Genomic DNA, 23,684 nt, shown 5'->3' with positions numbered 1-23,684 from the left:
TTTCCATCACTGTTTTTAAGTTCCTGCTGTTTTATAACCTACTGTTTCTCAAACGCAATGGATTTATTTGATTTGATATAGTATCTCTCCTTCGTTGGCATCTGTCTCGGCTTGCATCAATCAGTATACATCCGCAACATGTATAGTGATTACCAATTGCGAAATCACCTCTATCAGCAACAGAGGCTTTGACAGTGGACAAGATGTAAAGGCCGTATTTTCTGGTTCATCAATTGTTCATTTGATATGGCACAAACCGTTAAAGAACATATTTGTTTGAGTAAAGAAAACAAATATTTTTTGTTAGACCTGAAGACAAATAACGTAAATTTGTTTGAAAAATCAACACTAGCAATTCCGAATTTTAATTCAAAACTTTTAATTTATATTTTAAAACCTGTAATGCTCTTTACGGATTGTAAGGAAATAAAATAAAAATAGTCTACATTACATTTTTTATTTGTGTCAACCATGCCGTCAATATCTTATTTTTAATACAAATAATTTTATTTCGATAATATATAATTGCTTAAAAGTGATGATAGTTTGAAAAAATAAAAGTTGCAGATTTAATGGGTATGCGATTGAAATGAGTAAGATGGTAGACATAAGGAATTTTTTTCGAAATATGATAAGCGTGGATATGATGAGAGCAAATAGTATCTAAAGTGGGAGGAGGTTGCCGCTGCTGTCTGCTAGACTGAAAACTACATATTTAAACTGGATGAAGTGCTTAAAGGTTTAGTCACGTGGGTATTAAGTTGATAAGATTCAATGCATTTATATAAGTCGACCAGCGTGTTCCAAAGAAGGTGATGATAATGATGATGTCTTTGTTGGACTGAACAATGCACACTAAAACCAGGTGGAAAGTATAACTCGAGCGAAGCTGGGTTGTCTTAAAAATAAGAACGTTTTTGAATGAGCTGGTTCCTTGTGTACTAGTACTTACTTGTTCAACATAAGAAAGCGGCTCCCATCCTTTTGAAGACAAGTTCCCTTCCTGGAAATGCTATTTATAGAAATATCGATAATTGTTCTGCTCTGATACCAGGTTCCTCTCCACTCCAGCGGAAACGTACATTCCGAGCCTAAAATAAAATATCAAGATTTGCAAATATATCTTCCTGAAGTTTAAGTTAGACATTAGAAAGAGTTACCACTTAAAATGCACTTCTCTCTCTCTCTCTCTCTCTCTCTCTCTCTCTCTCTCTCTCTCTCTCTCTCTCTCCTTGTTAAGTGCAAAACTGAAACAGGACACACATGTAATACCTTCCGTCCTAATTATTTTTCCTCGATATACCACACACATCGCAAGTCGTATTACTAATAGCCGCTCTGAAGAATTCTAACAAAGTTATTAACTCAGGTCTCATATTACACAAGGTTAAAGCAGCAGCCATCCCATATGATGACTATTGCGTATGAAATGATACACCTTGTAAACAGCTGTAAAAAAAACATCAATATTGCTGTGAGTATGGGACAACAGAAGGCGTCATAACGTTTTGTATGTTTGCGAAATGGAACTAATCTAATTTTATAGCTGTTTTAAATACAGATGCAACTGGTTTCCACCTCTTTAAGTTTTATAATCTGAAAGTCAGTACGACAGAGAAAAACGTTCACGTGGCCGTGCAAGGCAGTCAATTTCCCGCAACCTAATATTCCACATATGCGTAGTTTTGCCAATTTACATATTGTCAACAGGTCATTCACTAAATAAATGTTGAATACATTCTCCAGTTTCCGTTCAGGTAACGATTTATATTCTCTAACATCTTGCATTTCCACAGTTAGAAAATGACTGTGATTGAGTTGCACATAAAAAGGCATGATATCGTAGCCATACCAGCACGTCCATAAAATGTCGCAGCTGTGAGACTGTAACTTCGACATGACATTGCAAATAGCCTTTTAAAAGATTCTGCCAACAATTTTTTTTATATATCAATCGACGTGTCTACCTATCGTTTTGTATCTGACTCGGCAATTTGATACAGACTGTGAATAAAATATTTTATGTTGTACGTCAGGCAATACCATAAATATGGATTAAAAGTCAACCATGAAGCTCCTTTTAATTATATAGAGTGATTATATATGACTGAAAGCAGTAAACAGGTCCAGGTGGTGTATTAACTTCAGAATACACCCCGTAAATGTTCATTTGTAACTGTATAACACATATGCAAAAAAGACATACGAGATTACCATAACTCAACAAGTTCAATGGTATTCTTATAGTGGGGTCTATAATGCTTCGAAACACCTGGAAACAATGGTAGAAATGGCGAGGCTTAGATGCAAGGACAATTTTTACGGAGTTGCTAGGTCCCATCAATTGGCACTTGGCGCTAGTTCTGTAATGTACATGTTATTGATTTTAACTAAATAAAAATAAAAGGTATTCTACTGCCATTTTTCCAGTTGTTTCGAAGCATTTATAGTTACAACAGTAATCTGCTTGTATGCCATTGGTACCTTGATAGGTGTGCCAGCTAGCAAAAGGACGATGACAACCAGCTTAGCCATCTGTTGTAATAATTGATATGAAGGTCTCCCGTACTATTATGTCATTTTAATATGCTGACTTGTTAATTATGTGCATTTAGGAACAATGGCAATATTTGCAAAATGGCAGAAAGTTTAATGCTGAATTATCCTTGACATTTAGATGGTTCCAATCGGGCATTTTGGGACGTACTGTTTGCCGCACAACTCTGGTAATGCAAAGAAAGTTAACATATGCCTGTATGGTTTTCCTTCTTTGCTATATTCTTTTAGTTACCTACTTGGGTTGACATTTATTTTTGTTTCATGTTATGAAATACTGCGTACTAAATGAAGCAGACGGTTGGGTTCCATGACAACTGTTCTGTTCCCTAATGAGTTCGTCTCATGCTTCTTTTCTGGACTACTCTTAAGGTCCCCTGTTGTCAATAAGTATTAAGGTCCACTGGTGTCAGCAAGTTGAATCAATAATAAAACATAAAACCAAACAGAATATGAAAAGTTATTATAGCGGATATTTGCAGGGTTTCTCCCCAACGTTGTAACGCCGTAAAATTTCGCCTTACGTACAGGTTCTACATGCCAAAACAACGCGCGAAAACAGATACACTGAAATTTAAAGGTATTTCGCAGATTAAACATAAACTAAAAATATATTAGATGGAGTCAGTAGCTCTAGACCATCTTAATCATATCTATGCCCTGAGAATCACACTGAAAATGGTATCACACTGAATTTCCTGAAACTGGATTCACAATAATTTGTTCTGGATTACTTTGGAACAAAAGTCTTATCCATCATACCACCATGGCAGACGCATGACTATTATGTATTCTTTTCGGCAAATTATATTTGATTTAATTTAATTGTTTGTTTGTAAATTGTAATTTTTGTTATCCCATTCCATGCAATTGTAATGCAACTTTATTTACTGGATTTTACATTGTCCAGAAATTCAGTTCACTTCTGTTTGACCTGAATGTTTTTGATAAACAACTATTTTATTGTTTTTTTTAATTCTTACTCAGAGTAAGAAATATTAAGTTACATCATGGCCATACCTGGACTACGTGATAATTATCATGTAACAAACTTCCATTTATTCTAGAAAGATGAACTCTTGACCCCGATCCGGGCATCTGTCTTGCGTTTAAGTTTATTTTATAACTCATATAATAATAAAGGATTGTCAGTCGGGCTCCAAACATATGTTGTGACCAGTCTGAATTGAGATTTTATTTCACAGAATTTCAAGTAATTCCTTTTTTTGGAAATATATGTGCACCTTCTTGGATAAAAACATTTATTGGAAGATATACTGAGTTCAAAATTGGAATAATATTTTCTGTGATTCAACAGGAAACTATTGACATAACAGCACATCGCAGGTTACAACAGACGTCAACGTCTTCCATTTTGGATTTCATCCGGATTCGAACTCAGTTTCATTCAGGACTTGTTATTATTAGGACTTCTATTTTTTAATTCTTGGATTATTTTTGGATTTGATTTGTAAATCCGTGAGTTCTTTTTCCTTAATTTTTCACTTGATATTCTAGGGAAATAAATTATTTGTTAAATTTTACAAAGCTTATTATCTTCACCCTTTTCCTGTTACTTTAGGTAAGAGCCTGGACTCGTAACAATATATATTAAATTATATATATATATATATATATATATATATATATATATATATATATATATATATATATATATATATATATATATACATTTTCCTATTAAAATAACAAAATTTCAAGGGCCTTTGCTGATAGTAAGTTGTAAGAAACATCAACTTCACGCACTGTTTTAGGTACATAAAAATGTTGCAAACAGGGTTTTCTTTACAGACAGAACAGTAATCAGTTGGAGCTGGATACCCTGCCCCGTCTGTGTGTGTGTGTATATATATATATATATATATATATATATATATATATATATATATATATATATATATATATATATATATATATATATATATATAAGACATGAAATTCACACACATGTAATATTTGGACGGTAATGTATATTTTCTTCATGTAATAGAGGCCCATAACATGTCAGAATAGCTTAGTTCAAATTTACTATACAATATTTAAGGAAAATGTTTGATATAAACTCTACTCAGTTTTTAAAAACGTAATACAACTAGTTATTTTCAGGTGCTCGGTGGGTGGGGTATGTCTTTCAGATCGTTTGGCTCGGCACCCTTAAGTTCGTCTCCATGCAGAATTGATGCTTCGATGTAAGTATACTATTCTAGACTGAAGAGGTTAACAATGTGCAAGAAAATAATGAACAAGTAAATTACGATAGATATGAAACATAAAAGTGTTATTTGTCGTGAGAATACCTAATGACTGGGTTGATCAATATATACGACTGATTGAATATCCAGTTTATATACAGGTGATAAATCTGTTAACAGCAGGAAACATCTCTGTCCCGAGTAAATTTGTCATCATTACTTGTCACTCTATAGAATGAAATAACTCGTCCAATTGCAATGTAATCTAATGGCTTATGACTCATTTCCTGGTTTCTTTATTTCTTATGTTGATATAATACATCCTTGGAATAAATTTTAGGCCTTACATATATGTATGAATTAGTTATTTTGACAAGGTGACGACATCAAAGGTTGGCAATTTAAATAAAAAAGAAAAACATTATAATTTGTATAACTTTTGGTCTAAAATATAAATCACGCTGTTTTAAAATAAAGAAGCCACCATTAAACTCTTGGCAACAATTACTAATACAAATGCTTCAATCCGTCCGTCCATTCATCCATCCATCTATCCATCATTTAGCGATAGTACGTTTAATAAGGCATATGTTTTGAACGTTGAAAATCTTGTCATATACTGTCAATACAATTTTAACGAGTCTGGTCGTGTACAGTCAACACAGTTTTAATGAGTCTGGTCATGTACAGTCAAACAATTTTTAATTAGTCTGGTCATGTGCAGTCAAAACAGCTTTTAATGAGTCTGGTCATGTACAGTCAAAACAGTTTTAATGAGTCTGGTCATGTACAGTCAAAACAGCTTTTAATGAATCTGGTCATGTGCAGTCAAAACAGTTTTAATGAGTCTGGTCATGTGCAGTCAAACAGTTTTTAATGAGTCTGGTCATGTACAGTCAAAACAGTTTTTAATGTGTCTGGTCGTGTACAGTCAAAACAGTTTTAATGAGTCTGGTCATGTACAGTCAAAACAGCTTTTAATGAATCTGGTCATGTGCAGTCAAAACAGCTTTTAATGAGTCTGGTCATGTACAGTCAAACAGTTATTAATGAGTATGGTCATGTACAGTCAAACAGTTTATAAAGAGTCAGGTCATGTACAGTGAAAATAGCTTTTAATGAGTCTGGTCATGTGCAGTCAAACAGTTTTTAATGAGTCTGGTCATGTACAGTCAAAACAGCTTTCAATGAATCTGGTCATGTGCAGTCAAAACAGTTTTAATGAGTCTGGTCATGTGCAGTCAAACAGTTTTTAATGAGTCTGGTCATGTACAGTCAAAACAGTTTTAATGAGTCTGGTCATGTGCAGTCAAACAGCTTTTAATGAATCTGGTCATGTGCAGTCAAAACGGCTTTTAATGAGTCTGGTCATATACAGTCAAACAGTTATTAATGAGTATGGTCATGTACAGTCAAACAGTTTATAAAGAGTCAGGTCATGTACAGTAAAAATAGCTTTTAATGAGTCTGCTCATGTGCAGTCAAAACAGTTTTTAATGAGTCTGGTCATGTACAGTCAAACAGCTTTTAAAGAGTCTGGTCATGTACAGTGAAAACAGCTTTTAATGAGTCTGGTCATGTGCAGTCAAAACAGCTTTTAATGAGTGGCCATGTACAGTCAAACAGCTTTTAAAGAGTCTGGTCATATACAGTGGAAACAGCTTTTAATGGGTCTGGTCATGTACAGTTTTCAATAAGTCTGGGCATGTGCAGTCAAACTGTTTTCAATAAGTCTGGTCATGTACATTCAACAGAGTTTTAATGAATCTGGTCATGTACAGTCAAACAGCTTTTAATGAGTCTTGTCATGTACAGTGAAAACAGCTTTTAATGAGTCTGGTCATGTACAGCCAAACAGTTTTTAATGAGTCTGGTCATGTACAGTCAAAAGAGATATTAATGAGTCTGGTCATGTACAGTCAAAATAGTTATTAATGAGTCTGGTCATGTACAGTCAAAAGAGCTATTAATGAGTCTGGTCATGTACAGTCAAAAGAGCTATTAATGAGTCTGGTCATGTACAGTCAAACAGTTTTTGATCAGTCTGGTCATGTACAGTCAAACATCATTTAATGAGTCTGGTCATGTAAAGTGAAAACAGCTTTTAATGGGTCTGGTCATGTTAAGTTTTCAATAAGTCTGGTCATATAGATTCAAACAGTTTTCAATAAGTCTGGTCATGTACAGTCAAAAGAGTTTTAATGAATCTGGTCATGTACAGTCAAAACAGTTTTTAATGAGTCTGGTCATGTACGGTCAAAACAGCTTAATAAGTCTACCAGTAAAGGTGTCCATTCTTAAAATTTCTGTTCAATGTTCTGTATTCGTTCTTAAAATGTCCGTTCAATGTTTTGTCCTCATTCCTAAATATCCATTCAATGTTTTGTCGTCGTTTTCAAAATATCCGTTAAAAGTTTTGTCATTTTTTAAAATGTCCATTCAGTGTTTTGTCTTCATTCTTCTGAAGAAAAAAACGTTAGCAATCCCCTCATCTGCGCATACTTTCTTTTCAGTTTTTTCTCTTTTTTAATAGATTAAAGAAAAAGCCAATACTTAATTCATAAAATACAAATTCTGGACACACATTCCTAGAACAGAAATCATTTCCATTAATAAACACATATTTTCAACTGCTAGAAAAAGATTATATAATTAGAAAGTCATTTGCTAATTTCATTTTCAAATATAATAAAATGGGACAACTTTTCTAATATTATATACTCATTTTTTAATATAAAGATATAACCATTTATGTCGACAGCTGCTTGCCTTATTAGGAAAAATAATAGGTCTGATATTTTTAATTGTATAATCAAATCTTGGTGTTCGTTGGCGACAGCTCAGTCTTTCACAAGAATAAGCGTCTTCAAGGCCACTAATAATGACACAGTTAGTGATAGTAATAAAAAGCCTGGTACAAACTTTGGTCACTAAAAAATAAAAGACAACGATTGCAAAGATTACAAACTGTAGGCCTCCAACCATATCTGCTTGATTGAGATGGTTCTTGAAAAACAGCCCATAGCAATTAACCTCCATCTATGGTATATTTTAAATAAATTAGTATAAAAAAGTTAATGGTTCCGTAGTAAATAATTATAAAAATGAAGGTACCAAGACAGTACAGCATGAGACTAGATTTGATCATTAATCACGTATGAAAACAAGCATCAGATTTAAAATTAAAATGTCCAATTTCAATTTCAAGAAACGAATATATGTATTGTGATACTTAGATTCCATTTCGCCATCTTTCACTTTTAACATTCATATAAACGAAGCGAACATTTAGATATATCATTATTATTTGTGGGCCGAAAACATTTTGATAATGATGAAAATGATGATGATGTGATTATTATTATTATTATTATTATTATTGTACCCACGAATTTACAATATGGACAAGGGGTTATAAAACTCATTAGCAAAAACACATACCAGGTGTAGCGATACTACCTTCATAGCAATAAACGATCCGAAGCTAGAATGAAGTAAAAAACGTTCACGAAGCTTTAGCAGATGTATTAGTAGCACTAAAAACTCAACTTTTATCAAAACAGAAACAAAACTTAAATCGGATTGACTGGTTTATGCTAAAAGATATATTAGGTCGTGAAAAATCAATATTTAGGACTGAAGTTATTGGACTAAAGTTCCGTGTCCAAAAATAAAGCATGGTAACCGACCGGTTTTGATCTCATTTGAATTCGAACCAGCAACCCACTGATTATTAAGCCGACAAGCTCACTGGAAGCCTTAAGCTAAAACCTACTTGGGTAATGTCAGATAACAAAGGCTTCATTTGATCTGTTTGTATCGTTTTCTTTCTTAATAGTACCTGTGCATTTTCTGGAGGAAGGGTATGACTCTTATGGCTATGATAGCGTGTTCCACCCCATACGCGTGTTCAGGGATTGTTAGGCTAGGAGCTAAAATATTCATTGCTAAAGGTGAAGTAAAAATCATACAATATAACGCCTCTGGCATAGTAACCGTCATATTTACTTACGATAGAATTAACGCCCCTGGCAACATAGACCCGTATCTCTCATTATTTTCGTTCTGAACACTTATCCCGCTAAATGTGTTTTAATCGCTAGGATATACTCCCTTATCTACTCCCGTAAATAAGAGTGAACTTAATTTTAATTGATGAGGGGTTCTTACCAATAGCTATAATCCAAAAAGAACATATGTTGTTTTAAAACAAGACACCAATCTGTGAAATTTACAAAGATTTTCAAATGAAAAAAGATGTAGAAATCACAATTCACCACTAAGAAGATGTCAGAAATCACAATTCCCCACTAAGATGGCTCATAAGGCATTATTTAAGTTCGGTTAAAGAATTGTTTGATTGGTAGCATCTTTGGCTATATCGAGCATTGTTGATTATTTTATCCTTGCTAAATGCCACTTACTGTTTTCAGCCAATATCGCATGTTTCTGTGGAAATAAAAATTTTAAAGATATTAAAATTACGTTTTCTCTTTTATTTTCTTTAAAATAAAAAAATAAAAAAATTGGAGATTGAGTACACTTACGAAGAACAGGTTTTGTCAACCTTTAAATATTTGACAGCCTTTAGATTTCAAAGCAACACCTTAGCATGAGACAAGGAATGTTTATAAAACCCTGCATGCGATTGGTAAGAAGAGCTGAATTATTCCGAACTAAAGCGTTATCATTATATCTCATAATAAATACGCCTATATTATTGGCAGAGGTAAAAGAACAGCATGTACAAGTAAATCATAATAGATGGGGCACATGTTGGCATTATTTTAACCCAGACTGTGCTCTAAAACATGTTAATTCGATGTAATACAAATATGCGATAGATATAGAATGAGAAAGAAAAAAGGAGGGCAAATGAACTTGAATGTATCGCGTGATAATGTTCTTGAAATCATTTCCAAACGACGTGAGAAAAACGTAGTCGATACAATGATTCTCTACGGTGAGATTAAGATCCTTTGTGTATCGACGTACAAATTGGCCGCCCGCAGATCTAAATTGGTCTCTGATTATATAAGATTCTGCCCTTAAATCCCTTGATGTCAGATGCTTTATGCAGAATGATTATCTATTTTCGAGTTGCACGCTGGGCTAATGTCTACCTATTACACACAATTTAGTCACCATTCTACTTGAATATCAAGCGTGGTAAATTGGTCTTATCTTTTGAAAACGGTTCCGTTGGGAATGACCTTTGCTTTTCTGTATTTCCCAAAGTACTTTATGTAAGCGGTGTTTATTTTCCGATACATGATGCTTTGGTTGCCTTTGACACATATGGATGACGTCTCAGTGCCACCAACTAGCACTAAATTATGACGAAAAGCATATATATGAAAGTGGTCTGCTCTTGGGGTTATATGTCCTTTCACACAAATGGTATTCCTATTCGTGGATGGTTGATGATAGTTGGAAAATTCTGAAAACAATTTCAGAAAATTACTTTATTGATATTTTATTTTTTTTCAACCAAGTTACAACTACGCACACTGAAACAATGAGACAAAATTCACAAAAAGGAGAAATCATGGAAAGTATCGTTCATTTTCATTCTGTCAGAACAAGGGCCCGGATGTCCGAGTGTTCTAAAACTCCCGCCTACACCGACCACTGCCATCTCACCTGTCTGTGAAGGTTCGAGTATCGGGCTCGGCCAGTGTGGTTATGTGACAAAGGTTGCCAGCTGTTTTTCGTGGGTCGGTTGTTCTTCCTCCACTAAATATACTGGCCGCCTATGCTGAACAATGGCGTTAAACCCAAAACAACAACAGCTTACGTTCAAAAATGTCTTTCCAGATGTTTTAACACCAAGAATTGAAAAATCGTTCTGAAAATGACATTCAAATGACACCCGTTATGAGCAAAGATAATTCCTATACTGGGTGTAATAATGCACAAGATACGTTACCCAACCGATTCCGGCAAACAGTAATCAGTCGCTATGATATATTATTTTATGTTTAAACCCATAGTTCAATGTAGGGATATATTTCCAATCATTCAGATCGGGATACTATTCTAGTGAATGAGTATTCTTCGATACGAAAAATAGGAGTCCATATATCTGGAAATTCTTCAATATTGGGAATGGTATCAACCTCTTAAGTGATTTATTAACATGATTTATCACTGTGACGAAGTGACTTCTCAACCAGATATTACATTAACAGGTTGGATCATCGATCACAGCATCATGGTAATAATTGATATTGAAATAAATATTCTACGGTGCCAAATTATCTACTCGAATGTATCATGCTTTCCATCGCAAATTATCTGAAAGTAGGTGTTAAATGTTCGATCTGCACTACCTCTATAATTCATTGGTATGACTGATAACAACAAACCTTGCCGTTACATTTAGAAGTTGTTTGCATGATCTTGAGATTGTAACGGTAAACGTAGCCTCCAACTAGCGTACGTTGTACCTTGGATGTTTGTTCTCATTTTTATTTATTTTTTATTTGTTGTGATGGGGTCCAGAGAGAGGGGTAACGTCACCCACAGCCTTTGACCACAGAACCATCTTGGAAATGTGTGAAAGAACAGTGTAGTTTACAGTGAGCGGAGAATTGATCTTTCTTCAGATGAAATCTTCTTAAGCCCTACATGGCAATTTGGTGGTATCGCTTGTTTAAAGTTGTGAATATGCAGGACAACTGACGTAGAAATGTCAGTCTGAATATGTCTGAAATTCCGCAGTAAATTAGGCTTGGTATTTTATCTTATCTATGAATAAAAGCAAACAAATAATCCATATCTATCAACTTATCACGAACACTTTCCACACGTGCTTGAATTAATGTGAGATGGAGGGAATTTATCAAGTACCAACCAGCAATTACCGCATGGAACAACATGGCATAAATCAAAATAATGTGATCTATTTTTTTAAATTATTTTTGAACCGCACTTAACTGTATATACATAACAGAAGAAGCGCTCTTGGAATAAACATTTGCCAGATGTTGTTCCACCTTTTACGGGTCATTACAGGAAGAAAGCCTGTTATGTCATCGTCCATTTTTAATATTTGTACATTAGTAATAAATTTAAAAAACTTGAAGCTGTCCTTGAGCGATTCCAAAAACAAAGTGATAAACTGAAGAGCTGTATGAATCTATGGATAAAACTCCATCACAATCACGAAGTTCACTTTCGGTTAGAGGAAAATTTTATTAGCTAGACCAAAGATTCAAGGAAATTAACTTTGGAGAAGCAGTTTAGGAGAATCTGCAAAAGGGATGTCTTTGCCTTGCATGCTCACGATTATTATGTGTACACACACACACACACACACACACACGTGTGTGTGTGTGTGTGTGTGTGTGTGTGTGTGTGTATGTGTGTGTGTGTGTGTTAAAAGGGATGACATGAACATATGTTGAATTATTCTTTAGACCAAAGAAGACTATTTGGTTTCTTTGAGTTCCTTCACAAATAAAATAAATACTGTCATTCATTTGGAAAATACAATGTCTAATATATTTTTAAAATATTATGAAATATTATCAAGTTTAAACTCGATGAATAACGTTGTGGTTCAAGCAGTTAAGTTCATTACTTTATTTCACCTTCAAAATTTCTTGCAAGGTCATTAGATTTTCACCGAGGAAGGCTACATGACTGCATAATACTCATGAACTAGTAAAGGTAAGTTTGGCATCTTCATTGTATCTCCACGACGGTAGCATTTGAATTTGAATAGGTGTAGGGTAACAACTGACCACACGCCTGCATATGTGATACTGTACATATTGAATAAAACCATGAAGAAAAAACCCAGAATTAAATATATAGCCTATAGCTTTGTTCGTTTGCTCTACCTGTACATTTCCATGTTGCAAACACACCACAACAGCAACCATAATAGATTTATGCAATTGTATCAACATACTGCAAAACATATAATAATGTTTTCGGGGTTTTAAAATAACAATGTGTCTTTATTCATGCCATATTCACCTTAAAGTAATACAAGAGGCAAGGACAGTAACAAATTGAAAGATTTTATAGAGATGAACCTAAATTATATAAACAACTTACCTGTGCTGAAGTCCACCACTGTGAAGCAAATACCTGTCCTAAACAGTAACGGTCTAAGCAAACGCGGGTCCCGATTTGGATCATTTTGGAGGGCCCCTGGATTACACGCCTGGCCCACTTGGAGCACGGCATTTGGAAATTAACTTTTAAACAAGTTTTATATAACCTTAAACTTAAAATTTACTTTCATCGCTACTATATTTTTAAAATAATATTACTACCACGCGGGGCCGCTGTGAGAGCGCGGGGCCCGATTGGGCCAAATCGGTATAATCGGTCTAAGGCTGGCCCTGGTCCTAAACAGTCCCAATGTGGGGAACCATGAACTTAATTATAAAAAGCGACCTCTGTAAGCAACCAACTGTCAAGGGAAGTGGCATTTTAGACTTCGTACAGGTTGCCGAGTGAAACAGAAATGAGTGTAGTCGCTTCAAACAGAACACATACGCAACTTGCAAGTCTTTAAATCAAAGTCAGAACAAAGTTACGTGATTATCAAGGCGGGAATGAGACAGTACACCTTATACACGCCATTTCTAACAATTAACGTTAACAACATTAGCATATCACAAGAGATCCTGTCAGAACGAGAGAAAGGAACTGCTGTTTAGTGTTTACGGTTGCGCAAATTGTACCATTTCACTAATGAATCTGGTTGTTCTTCGCTTGTTATTTCAACTTCTGTAGTGCTGAGAACAGCAATTTTTGTAACAACGATTTCACTCACAGACAACATGTATACGGTTGGTTTAGTTTCAGGTTGAGTAAAGCTAGGATGCTCTTTGCGAAAGATGATAGCTAGGTTTTTCTTTCTGCCTCCAAACGATAATGTATGAATGATATATTTAAACATCTGCATCCATTACAAGAAATCGAAATCCACCCTTTTTGCTTTGCAAGTCCTAAATATCTAAATCATTATAAGTTACGAGATCCATTATATTCTGATGATTCTGATGCGATGATATACCCCTTTCAAATCTCTCTCTCTCTCTGCTTCTAATAGCTAGATGAACATTATTAGTTCTTTGCGCAAATTCACGAGCCGCAATCATTCATGTCCAAAATTTCACGCCTCCATCTTGAATGACGTGAGAAGAGTCAAATATCCGGAATGCACTAGCATGCACGTGCGCACTATTGCGCGGACAGATAAAAATCTTAATACCAACACTGTCTTCGAAAATCGTGCGATGATCGAGATTTCGACCGCTATATTTCTAGTTGTGCTAGCTTGCTCCATGCTTATATACATTATCTTCAAAATTAACTTTATTGTACTTCGCACTACTTTTTTGTATGCACAATGACATGATTGCCATTGCGAATTAATATTCTGATTCCTGTTTTAAGTGTAAGCATTTTTACGATATATATTATTTGCAAAAGCCATTAATTTTGCGTTACATGTACAAAAGAAAATAATTTCACGTAATTTAAGCAAGATTAGATGTGACGAAATATTGACAGGTACATAAATGGCATGCTATCGCACACAATTAAGAAATAATATACTCTCTCTTCGCTTGATTTTATTCAGTATTTATTGATGCAGTAGAAATTTGAACAATGAAAAGAAATTTTACGTCACCGTCCGGATTGATAGAATATCGGTCTTGTAAATTACACGGTATCAAATATAACCCTATTTGTCTGAAACCCCACATCTGCTTGAAACTCCGCGAAATCGATTAAAAGCCGGCTCGAAACCTTCAATTTCAGAAGCCTAATTGTTTAAAAATTACTTTTGTGAAAACGGTATTCATTCCTTTGGTTCACCTTTACAGACTTCCAAAGGTATCAGTTTGGAATAACACAATGTTTTCTGTCTGTACTTGCAAGTTTACCGTATATCTTCGCAATCAGAATATAAATAAAATGGGAAGTTTCAATACAGTATAGCCTAGGCTATGTATGGCATGCCCAGAGATATAACAAGACTGCATTCTAAACATACCCTGGAAGATGAAGGTATGCATTTTTCACGATATTGGAGAACATGAATTTTGCCCACAAGTGCCAAATCTAATCCGAAGTTTATAGTTTAAAACCATATCTTGAAATCAGTTATTCATACTTTACCAGCTGAAAAAGAATTCGGGATGAAGAATTGTAAATTCTTTCGCAGATTGTTCTTATATTCATCGAAACGCTTAAATATCCATTTCTTTCTATCAGTACACGCACAGTTGCAATATATAACGCGCGCGCATGCACACGCACTTTCCACACACTTATATATACAGTGTGTGTGTGTGTGTGTGTGTGTGTGTGTAGAGAGAGAGAGAGAGAGAGAGAGATACGCACAAAATGATAACGGCTCAAATACGAAACTGCAAATTAGTTCGTAACATTTCGAGCAAAACAAGCTTTTCTTCCCAGGTGGCTGGGGTGAGAAACAACAACATGCACAAAACAAACACTATACACACAACTCAATATAAATTCTCGACTCAAGCATGTTTGAATGACGGGGTAAATTTCCGGATATGAGACTTTTAAAAAAATGAAAGAAAAATAGTGTAAACGGTCTCAAAACGTATAAATTACAGGTCTATGTTATGCTGCCATCAGCCCAACAAAGTCGGACAACAAAATCAAAGACGGGATTTTCTTACCTGTCGCACAGAGAACCAAAATGTTTTGAGCTAATTCCAGAGTCGGCACAAAGGACGAAAACCATACGTGGCGAAAAATAAACGCCATCTTCAAAATTTACAAAAGAAATTATATACCAGTAAAGTTATGATTGGAGAATGGTTTTATTTGGTTGTATGGATTAACTCCATTTTTCAGGACATGACATGCTATACATAGTGGCCAATATAACTGGAGCAGGAAAACCCCTTGAAAACCCCAGGAAGAACCACCGACCCACGGAAAGCGGCTGGCAAGCTTTCTCGCACACCCACGTTGGTTGAGCCGAGACTCAAACTCAAGCGGACTGAGGTGAGATGTGTGAATGATTGTAAAAGCCAGTGCCATAGACCCGGTATTAAAGGAATTTTAGTAACAGATAGGTGTTGCGAGATAATAGATAAGAGTTCAATAAATAAACAAATAAATAAAAAAATAAAAATGAATAAATAAATAAATAAATAAAAAATAATATAAATAAATAAATTTAAAAAATTTTAAAAAAGTATGGAATATTTATTTGGGTAGAAATTATGGCAACAATTGTTTAAAGTCTGATAAGCTGATACTTTGCTGTAATTTGATAAGACTGCATTGGAAGGATTCGACTTTTTAATTTTGGTCGAACTCTAACGTGCTTTCATTTGTGGTCTCCTTGATTTCGTGTGCCATCTATATCGATATACTTATGGTTATATTCAACGGGTAGGTTATCGATGGACTCGACTCAATGCCCAGTTGAGCTGCAGTGGTTTGAGTCGATTTTGATGCGAATGTGGCTTTTGTTTTTCGTTTGTTTTCGGAAATCAATGGTTTCGCAAATGTATTGAGTGGCACAGATTTTGCAGATTTTAGTACATTTCTTTTTATTCGTCATCCAAACTTCTAACTATCAGTGAAGCAAATTCTTGTCGTCGAACTTCTGAACAAGTTTAGATAGATAGATAGATAGATAGATAGATAGATAGATAAATGCACAACCTTAAGGTCGCAAGTTTGCAAGTTCGATACCCGCCCAGGCCAGCAATGATTTTCCTTTGTGTACCTTTGGGAAAGGCACTTAGCTGCTATTTGCTTGGCAAAATACAGCCATTATGTTTTGGAAGTACCGATGAAAACCAACTAACGATAACAATAACAACAATATTAATCTGAACGCTATGTCAAATATCACCAAATGTTACTGATTTGTTACAAAGAAGGAGCTGTACCATCTGTCGCCATGGCTTAGAGTCGCGAGATGTAGCGTTTGTTTTTGTTTTCATATGCCTTTTTGTTAGCGTAGAGGCGACAGACACAAATCTCCTAATGACTTGGAACTGACTTAAAGTGGAATACAATGCTCATGTATTCTCTCTTTCCAGTCCGTCAACCTTGTCATAAAAACGTCTCACGTTTTTTTCTCTCTCTTTCAAATCTGAGTAGTGTATATTTTATACGCCTTAAATAAATTTTGTTTACAGAAGCCTTTGCAGAATCAGTCACGATCCTGGACACTTTGGCGTTAATTGTATTCAACAAAAAAGAACAAAAAAGAATCAAGCCTTATAACAATTCTACAGTGCGGAAAGTTCAAAGACAGGTGAATCTGAGAACACTGACGGATTAACAAATTTCTCACAACGATTGTTGGGAAAAGAGCGTATCAGAAGTCACACAACGTTTTAAATGTTCAGTATATTTTTTGTTACATAAAAGGCACGAAACTTCTATATATGTTGAAAATTGACAGCATACACACATATGACAAATAAAACCGACGACTTTGGCCATTACATGAGAGCAGGTCTTCAAACTGTTACTACTTACAGAGCTGAGTACCACGAAAAATGTTGTACCGCGGTATTTCTTTACATAACCGCGATACGTACCGTGGCATACTGAAATTATGTTAGGTGACCAACAGATTCAGTTTTCTATGGCCTAACACATTTTCGTTAACAGTTTCGTCTGTCAATAGCTGGAATAAATATCTGCTCTGAATTTTAACAAAATAACACCATATTGTATCCATTATTTTATTTGAAGAAAACAAAATAATTATCTTGAGATAAAAGAAACGAAAAAAGCTCGAAGGAAAATTGCAGTCCCCCCCCCCACATTAAATGTTCCATACCTTATAGCAGATGCATTTGCAATGCGTATGTTGATGTATAAGTTTAAATCAAACAACTATAACTAAACTTGAATGATTAAGCTTACATACAGCTGACGCCCTGAGAATGGCATTATGCAGGCTTTTCAGAGTATGTTGGTAAATAAAGGAAATGCTGACACGGAATCCTATACGTACTAGTCACTCTATTAATATAAACTTCGAGTGGGATGCCAACACACAAGAAAGATATTTATCACATAGGGAAAATAAACATAAAACAGCTTACTCCAAAAAATGAGAACATTTAGTGGATTTGATAAATAACGTAAAGTTCAAACTGAAAGCAACCGGTCTCCTGAAAATGTTAGGATGAATCTATGTCTTACAGAGGAATAAATGTAGTTAACACATTAGCATAACTCTAATAAATCACGAAAATGACATGTTTTTGTTCGCTTTTTAAATCAGAAATTTTTCCAGATTTTGGACTTGGACCGATTATCTTTCAAAACATCCCAAATGGCCACCACGTGATTAAAGGATCATATAGTAAATATATTTATATTTATAATATTCGAAATTAACTTCTGACTAATAAAACTGTTTTGCAAAAATGATAACAATAATAATTATTTTAATTACGTGTACTGAAAATTTAAAACATGTAAAGATTACTTGAGAATTTCTGTATATTCATTAATGACGGGAACTACCGGATCAACGATCAGAAAAGAACCGTGGTACGTAGCAACGGAAATAAAAAGTATCGCGGTAAACCAGTATACCGCTCAACCTGTACCAACTACTTTTTCTTTCCATTAGCAACTCCTTGTGATGTAGCATCGAGTGAACTAACTACAGTAAGTTACTTCGCATATGACAATAAGTGACTGGCGTAGAAGTGAGGACTTGTAAATTGAATGCCATTTTTCAGTATGATAGACTATATACATGACGGACAGTATATCGGGTGGAGAAAGAGCCGGGAATAAAACCGACCAATGGGAAGTTACTGGCAAGCTTTTTCACATACCCACGTTGACCCTAAAACAATCCGATCTAAATTTAAAACAACAATAAATATAAAAAAATATAAAAAATAAAAGCAAGACTCATCCAATAAACTTTGGAATATATTATCGTTCTATGTTACCAGGATGCTGTTATGAAGAATTTACTTTTACAGGAAATGGACACTGAGTTATTAGAATTAGATGAGTCCCAGAAAGTAATAGCACGTGCAGGGATTGTACTGGCAAAGAACGTACATATTACTGTACTTGCAAAGAACGTGCATCTAACAAAGATTACCGATGTAAAAAGAGAGTTCACATGCATTTATATCCTCTTCTTTTTTTAACTTGGCGTATATCTGGCTTCTCATGGGATTCATTGCAATAACTGATAAAAACAATTAATTCAAAGCAAGATAGTTTACAAACAGTATACCTTGAAAAATGTTTAACAGATTTTAAGATATTACCGTTACTATCAATGTTGGTATTAGATTTTAGATGGTCATTAATCATTTTACAGTGCTTGGGAAATGTTTCGAATAAAGAATGTGTTTTTGTGTCTGATTTGGATTTTTAACGAAGTTTGTTTCAGCAATTTTTCAGTCATAAAGCAACGATGTCTGCAATGTGGCAGTTTATAGCGATGTCTAGCACTTGGGCTCATGCCGCAAACACGTAGCATCAGGTTCCACCCAGTCACATTATCCTGACACCAGGACGACCAGTCCTAACACTAACCACTTAATGCCGAGCGAGGCAGCGGCTAGTACCATTTTTATAAGTCTTTGGTATGACTTGGCCGGGGTTCTAATTCGCGGACGCTCTAACCACTGAGTCACCGGAGCGGTTCGCATAAGGAAAGTAGAATGCGGAACTAGTGTTCTTTAAAAGTAACAAAAAAGAGTCCTTCTCTGAATGGACCGATGACCACATTAAAGTCTAAAAATTCATTAAAAGTAAAATCTGATATATCAGATAGATTTACACAACACTTCAACTGAACACGATGCAAAATGAACAAGACAATTTCTTGTTTATAAATACTATATTGGAAAAAATTGATTATGACATGTCAATCCATGTCAAAACATTAAATCTGATTATAATTTCGCCAAAGTTGAACGTAATGCCCAATATATAAGTAGCAGTCTTGTACCTTTTATAATTACGACTGCAAGATTTTCCTTCAAAGACGAATGTTACGATGGTAAATAATGTGGGAGAAAAACATAAAAATCGTCTCTTCATGTTTATATATCGTCATACTCACTTATAAGTCGAGTCCAACTGCAAACTGTACAGTCCTAGAGCTGTAGTCATATAACGCGTCAGCAGATCTGAGTCTGTGCATTTTGTTAGGCATAATCAATAAAACAAACAAACATCAACCCTGATGTGCAGGGGCATTATGCTATGGCATATCATGATATTTGGTGTTTGCAGTTGTAGTCTGCTTATAAGCGAGTGTAATGGTATAGGTCGGCCGCGATAATAATCGTCTCTGCCGGTTTACGTATAGGTCGGCAATGACTTTCAGTGTATTAAACAATTTTTTTTTCCGCACACAAGATGTCATAAATTCTTTTGTATTTTTATACAAGATATTTTTTTCGCAACACCATACAGATCAAGTTATTTAGGCAAGCAGTATGACGACTCTGAACCCTTGATTTGAAGTGGACTGATCCATATGTGAGCTCAGGATGTGCTAAAACATTTCACAAACATAAAACAGTAACGACAAGAAAACGGTGATGCAAAGCCTCGAACTGCCCGCAACAACGTGTTGCAACGACTATGCCATAGGCTACAGTTACACTGAGTAAATTGTTTCTTTAAAAAAAAACAAAAAAAAAACATTAAATCGTGCAATAAAAATTGTAATTAAAACAATTTAAACGATGACAATTTTACATAACACATTTAGGACCATTGGAGCCGTCTTTTTCAGCTTTTTTGTTTGTCAGTTTTAATTGAATAACTGATCATGCACAATCCGCAATGAGTTGTGCCCCATGAATTATCCCCAATGAGTTATCTCCCATGAGAGAGGCTTCACGATTTTCTTACAAAAATAAAATAAACAGCGCAATTAAAATTGTGACTATATATCATTCAAAGTATTTTCAGTTATGATGATTTTATGATGAGTTTTTTAAAACTGATAACAACTATGTTATGACAGAGCAGTCTTTTAAAGTTTTTATGTTTACTAGTTTACTTAAAATAGATAATGATTCAAATACACCATAGCAACTTTCTAAGTTATGACGAGAAGCTGCCCGGGGTGAGTGGGTAATATTATTATATACAGTGAGGGTATAGAAAATCCAAGGTATCACTAATATTATCACGAGGACCGAGGTGACTCAGTAGTTAGCGTACTGGACTCCGAATCATTCGGTTGCTAGCTCGAATCCTGCCCAGACATGTTTGGATGGATTGCCTTTGCGTGCTTCTGGGTAAGGTCCTTAAGTCCCATGGTCTCTGTAGTCTTTCGTGTACTTATGCGGTGGTAAATACATGAATGGCATACAGTTCATGATTTCATCATCATCATCATCATCATCATCACCACCACCACCATCATCATCATCCTTAGCGATATATACACGATAAAAATAAAAATACAAATATAAAAACAATGTAAACATATTTTAAATTATTGTAGCGACACGCACACACAGACATATAAATATGGACCGCTCCGTGGCCTAGTAGTTAGAGCGTTCGCCTCGGATACGGGAGTTCGTGGGTTCAAACACCGGCCGAGTCATATCAAAGACTTACAAAAATGGCACCAACAGCTGCCTCGCTTGGCGCTCAGTATTAAAAGGTCAGTGCTATGACTGGTCGGCCTGGTGTCAGGATAATGTGACTGGGTCTGCGCCATGATGCCCCAGTGCTAGACATGACTTTAAACTGTCACGCTGCAGATATCGTAGCGATATGACTGAAAAATTGTTAAAGCTACGTTAAAAATCTAAATCACACACACACACACACACACACACACACACATATATATATATATATATATATATATATATATATATATATATATATATATATATATATATATATATATGCACGCAAGCACAAGTATGCACTCATACACTCACGTTCACACATGAATGCACACTTACGGACCGATCTGAAACGTCACTGCACGTGAACAAACTACATTGAAACATCAATAAACGTAAACAATCCAAACTGAAACATCAATACAAGTAAACACTATACACTGGAACATATTATACATGTAAACACTACACTGAAACTTCAATGCATGTAACCACTCTACAATGGAACATCGATATATGTAAACACTACATTGAAACATAAATTCACGTAACCACTCTACAAACGAAACACCAATACACGCAAACACTCTACACTGGAACATCAATACACGTAACACTACTTTGGAAGATCAATACACGTAAACACTATACATTGGAACATCAATACACGTAAACACTATACATTAGAACATCAATTCACGTAAACACTCGACATTGTTTTATGTATATTTAATTTAATTTAAATCTGATTTAATTGTTTGAAAGTTTTAATATCTTTTTTTTAAAAAAAATTTCATTATATGTGAAAATAATGTAGTTCTGTTTACTAGGAACTCGATACTTTTCTCCAGAAAATAGTTTGACCTTGACTGCTTTTTTTAAACACATAAAGATGACATAGTTCCCGACCTTAATTCAAAATTAGTAACAGTCACGTTAACAAGTTTTTGTATTGGTCAGGCTTTTGACGAATTTACTGTCACTCCTTGTTTGCTAATGGAAAGAAAAAATAGTTGGTATAGTGATCCTCTTTTAACTACTTATTCTCTATATTATAATCAGGGTGATTGATAAAAGACGATCACTTTTCGTCGAAAAGGAAAACGTTCCTGAGATCTCCTGCTTGTTTCAAAGGGTCATTAGTGTTTTGTTTCAATTTTTCTATAATTGCTGAACCTCTGACAAATTTATTGAGTAAGAAAAACAAGTTCATTTGGACTGAAAAATGTCAGGAGGCTTTTGACAAGGTAAAAGCCACACTTAAAAGCGCCAAATTTCAGCCAATCATTTAAATTGTCTTTTGTAATAATAATAATAATAATAATAGCAGTAGTAAAAGGAAAGGATGATGATGATGATAGAAGGTGAGGAAGATGGAGACGAGAAGGACAGCGTGAGACCATATAGAAAGCCTACTCCCAGAAAAAGTATTTAGAGAATCCTTGATGTCTTAATTGTGTTTTGGAAAATGTATGACTGTGACATTTAGATGTGTATTCACAATGAGCATACATCAAATAAAATCTCACCAATATATGCATGATCACAACGCGCCGCTACACCAGCATATTCAGTTACACGCATATACTTTGAGAGTCGAAGTAATGTGGCATCCTTTATCCACGCAAGAGTGACTCAATAGAAAATGCTTTAAGCGAATGTCATGTACTTGCATTTTGGACTTGTCAAACATAACTGTTTGAGGTGGGGCCCAAAACCAGAAAAACAAATTCTGGATGGAGTTGCAAATTGTCCCGCATATGTCTGCTTATTTTATTAACTTCGTCAAATAAATTAGAGGGTTGTATTTCCATTTAAAACACTCTATTCGAAACATAGTTAAATGAGAATGTCGTAGTTAATTAAAGCCTACATGGCATGGCAAACAGCTTATTTAGGGATTCGTGGTACTATCATATACATAATCCATGAGTTTCTGGTGGGATACACGCCCAGGCCAGTTCGGGGCGGCTGCCTTGGCGTGCCCATGGTCAAATTGTTTTGGCTCTCATTTCCTCAGCACGATAAAGCCAGTAACGTGTTTGAAGTGCCGTTACACACCTTTAAATATAGAAAAACACCCAAAAATCCACTTTCCCCCCTTGTGGTTAACACTCTGCTATACTGTTTATTTTGACTTTAATGTTATAAAAAAAAGTATTAAAATTCTATCGAAGACCAATAATAACATTAGGTGTTTTTCGACCCTGTAAAAACTGGTGATATCAGCACAATGAATTGATACTTTAGTGTACCAAAATCTTACACTGGAATAGCCGATGCAATTAGT

The 23,684-nt window shown here is 34.9% G+C and overlaps 1 protein-coding gene across 1 annotated transcript in view; it reads right to left on the bottom strand.

Annotated features, from left to right (window-relative positions):
- The window catches only part of LOC149773121 (uncharacterized), a 106,674-nt gene that overhangs the window by 60,368 nt on the left and 22,622 nt on the right, over positions 1 to 23,684 (bottom strand). Inside the window, exon 2 of the mRNA XM_089946799.1 lies at positions 953 to 1,091. Within this exon, the coding sequence (XP_089802925.1) occupies positions 953 to 1,091 (139 nt within the window). The remainder of the gene's footprint in view (positions 1 to 952; positions 1,092 to 23,684) is intronic.

Source organism: Sinohyriopsis cumingii, unplaced genomic scaffold (assembly GCF_028554795.1).
Source record: "Sinohyriopsis cumingii isolate HCF-2022 unplaced genomic scaffold, ASM2855479v2 utg000881l, whole genome shotgun sequence".
NCBI lineage: Eukaryota > Metazoa > Mollusca > Bivalvia > Unionida > Unionidae > Sinohyriopsis > Sinohyriopsis cumingii.
Note: the sequence above shows the minus strand (reverse complement) of the source record. Positions and strands in the feature narration are given on the sequence as shown.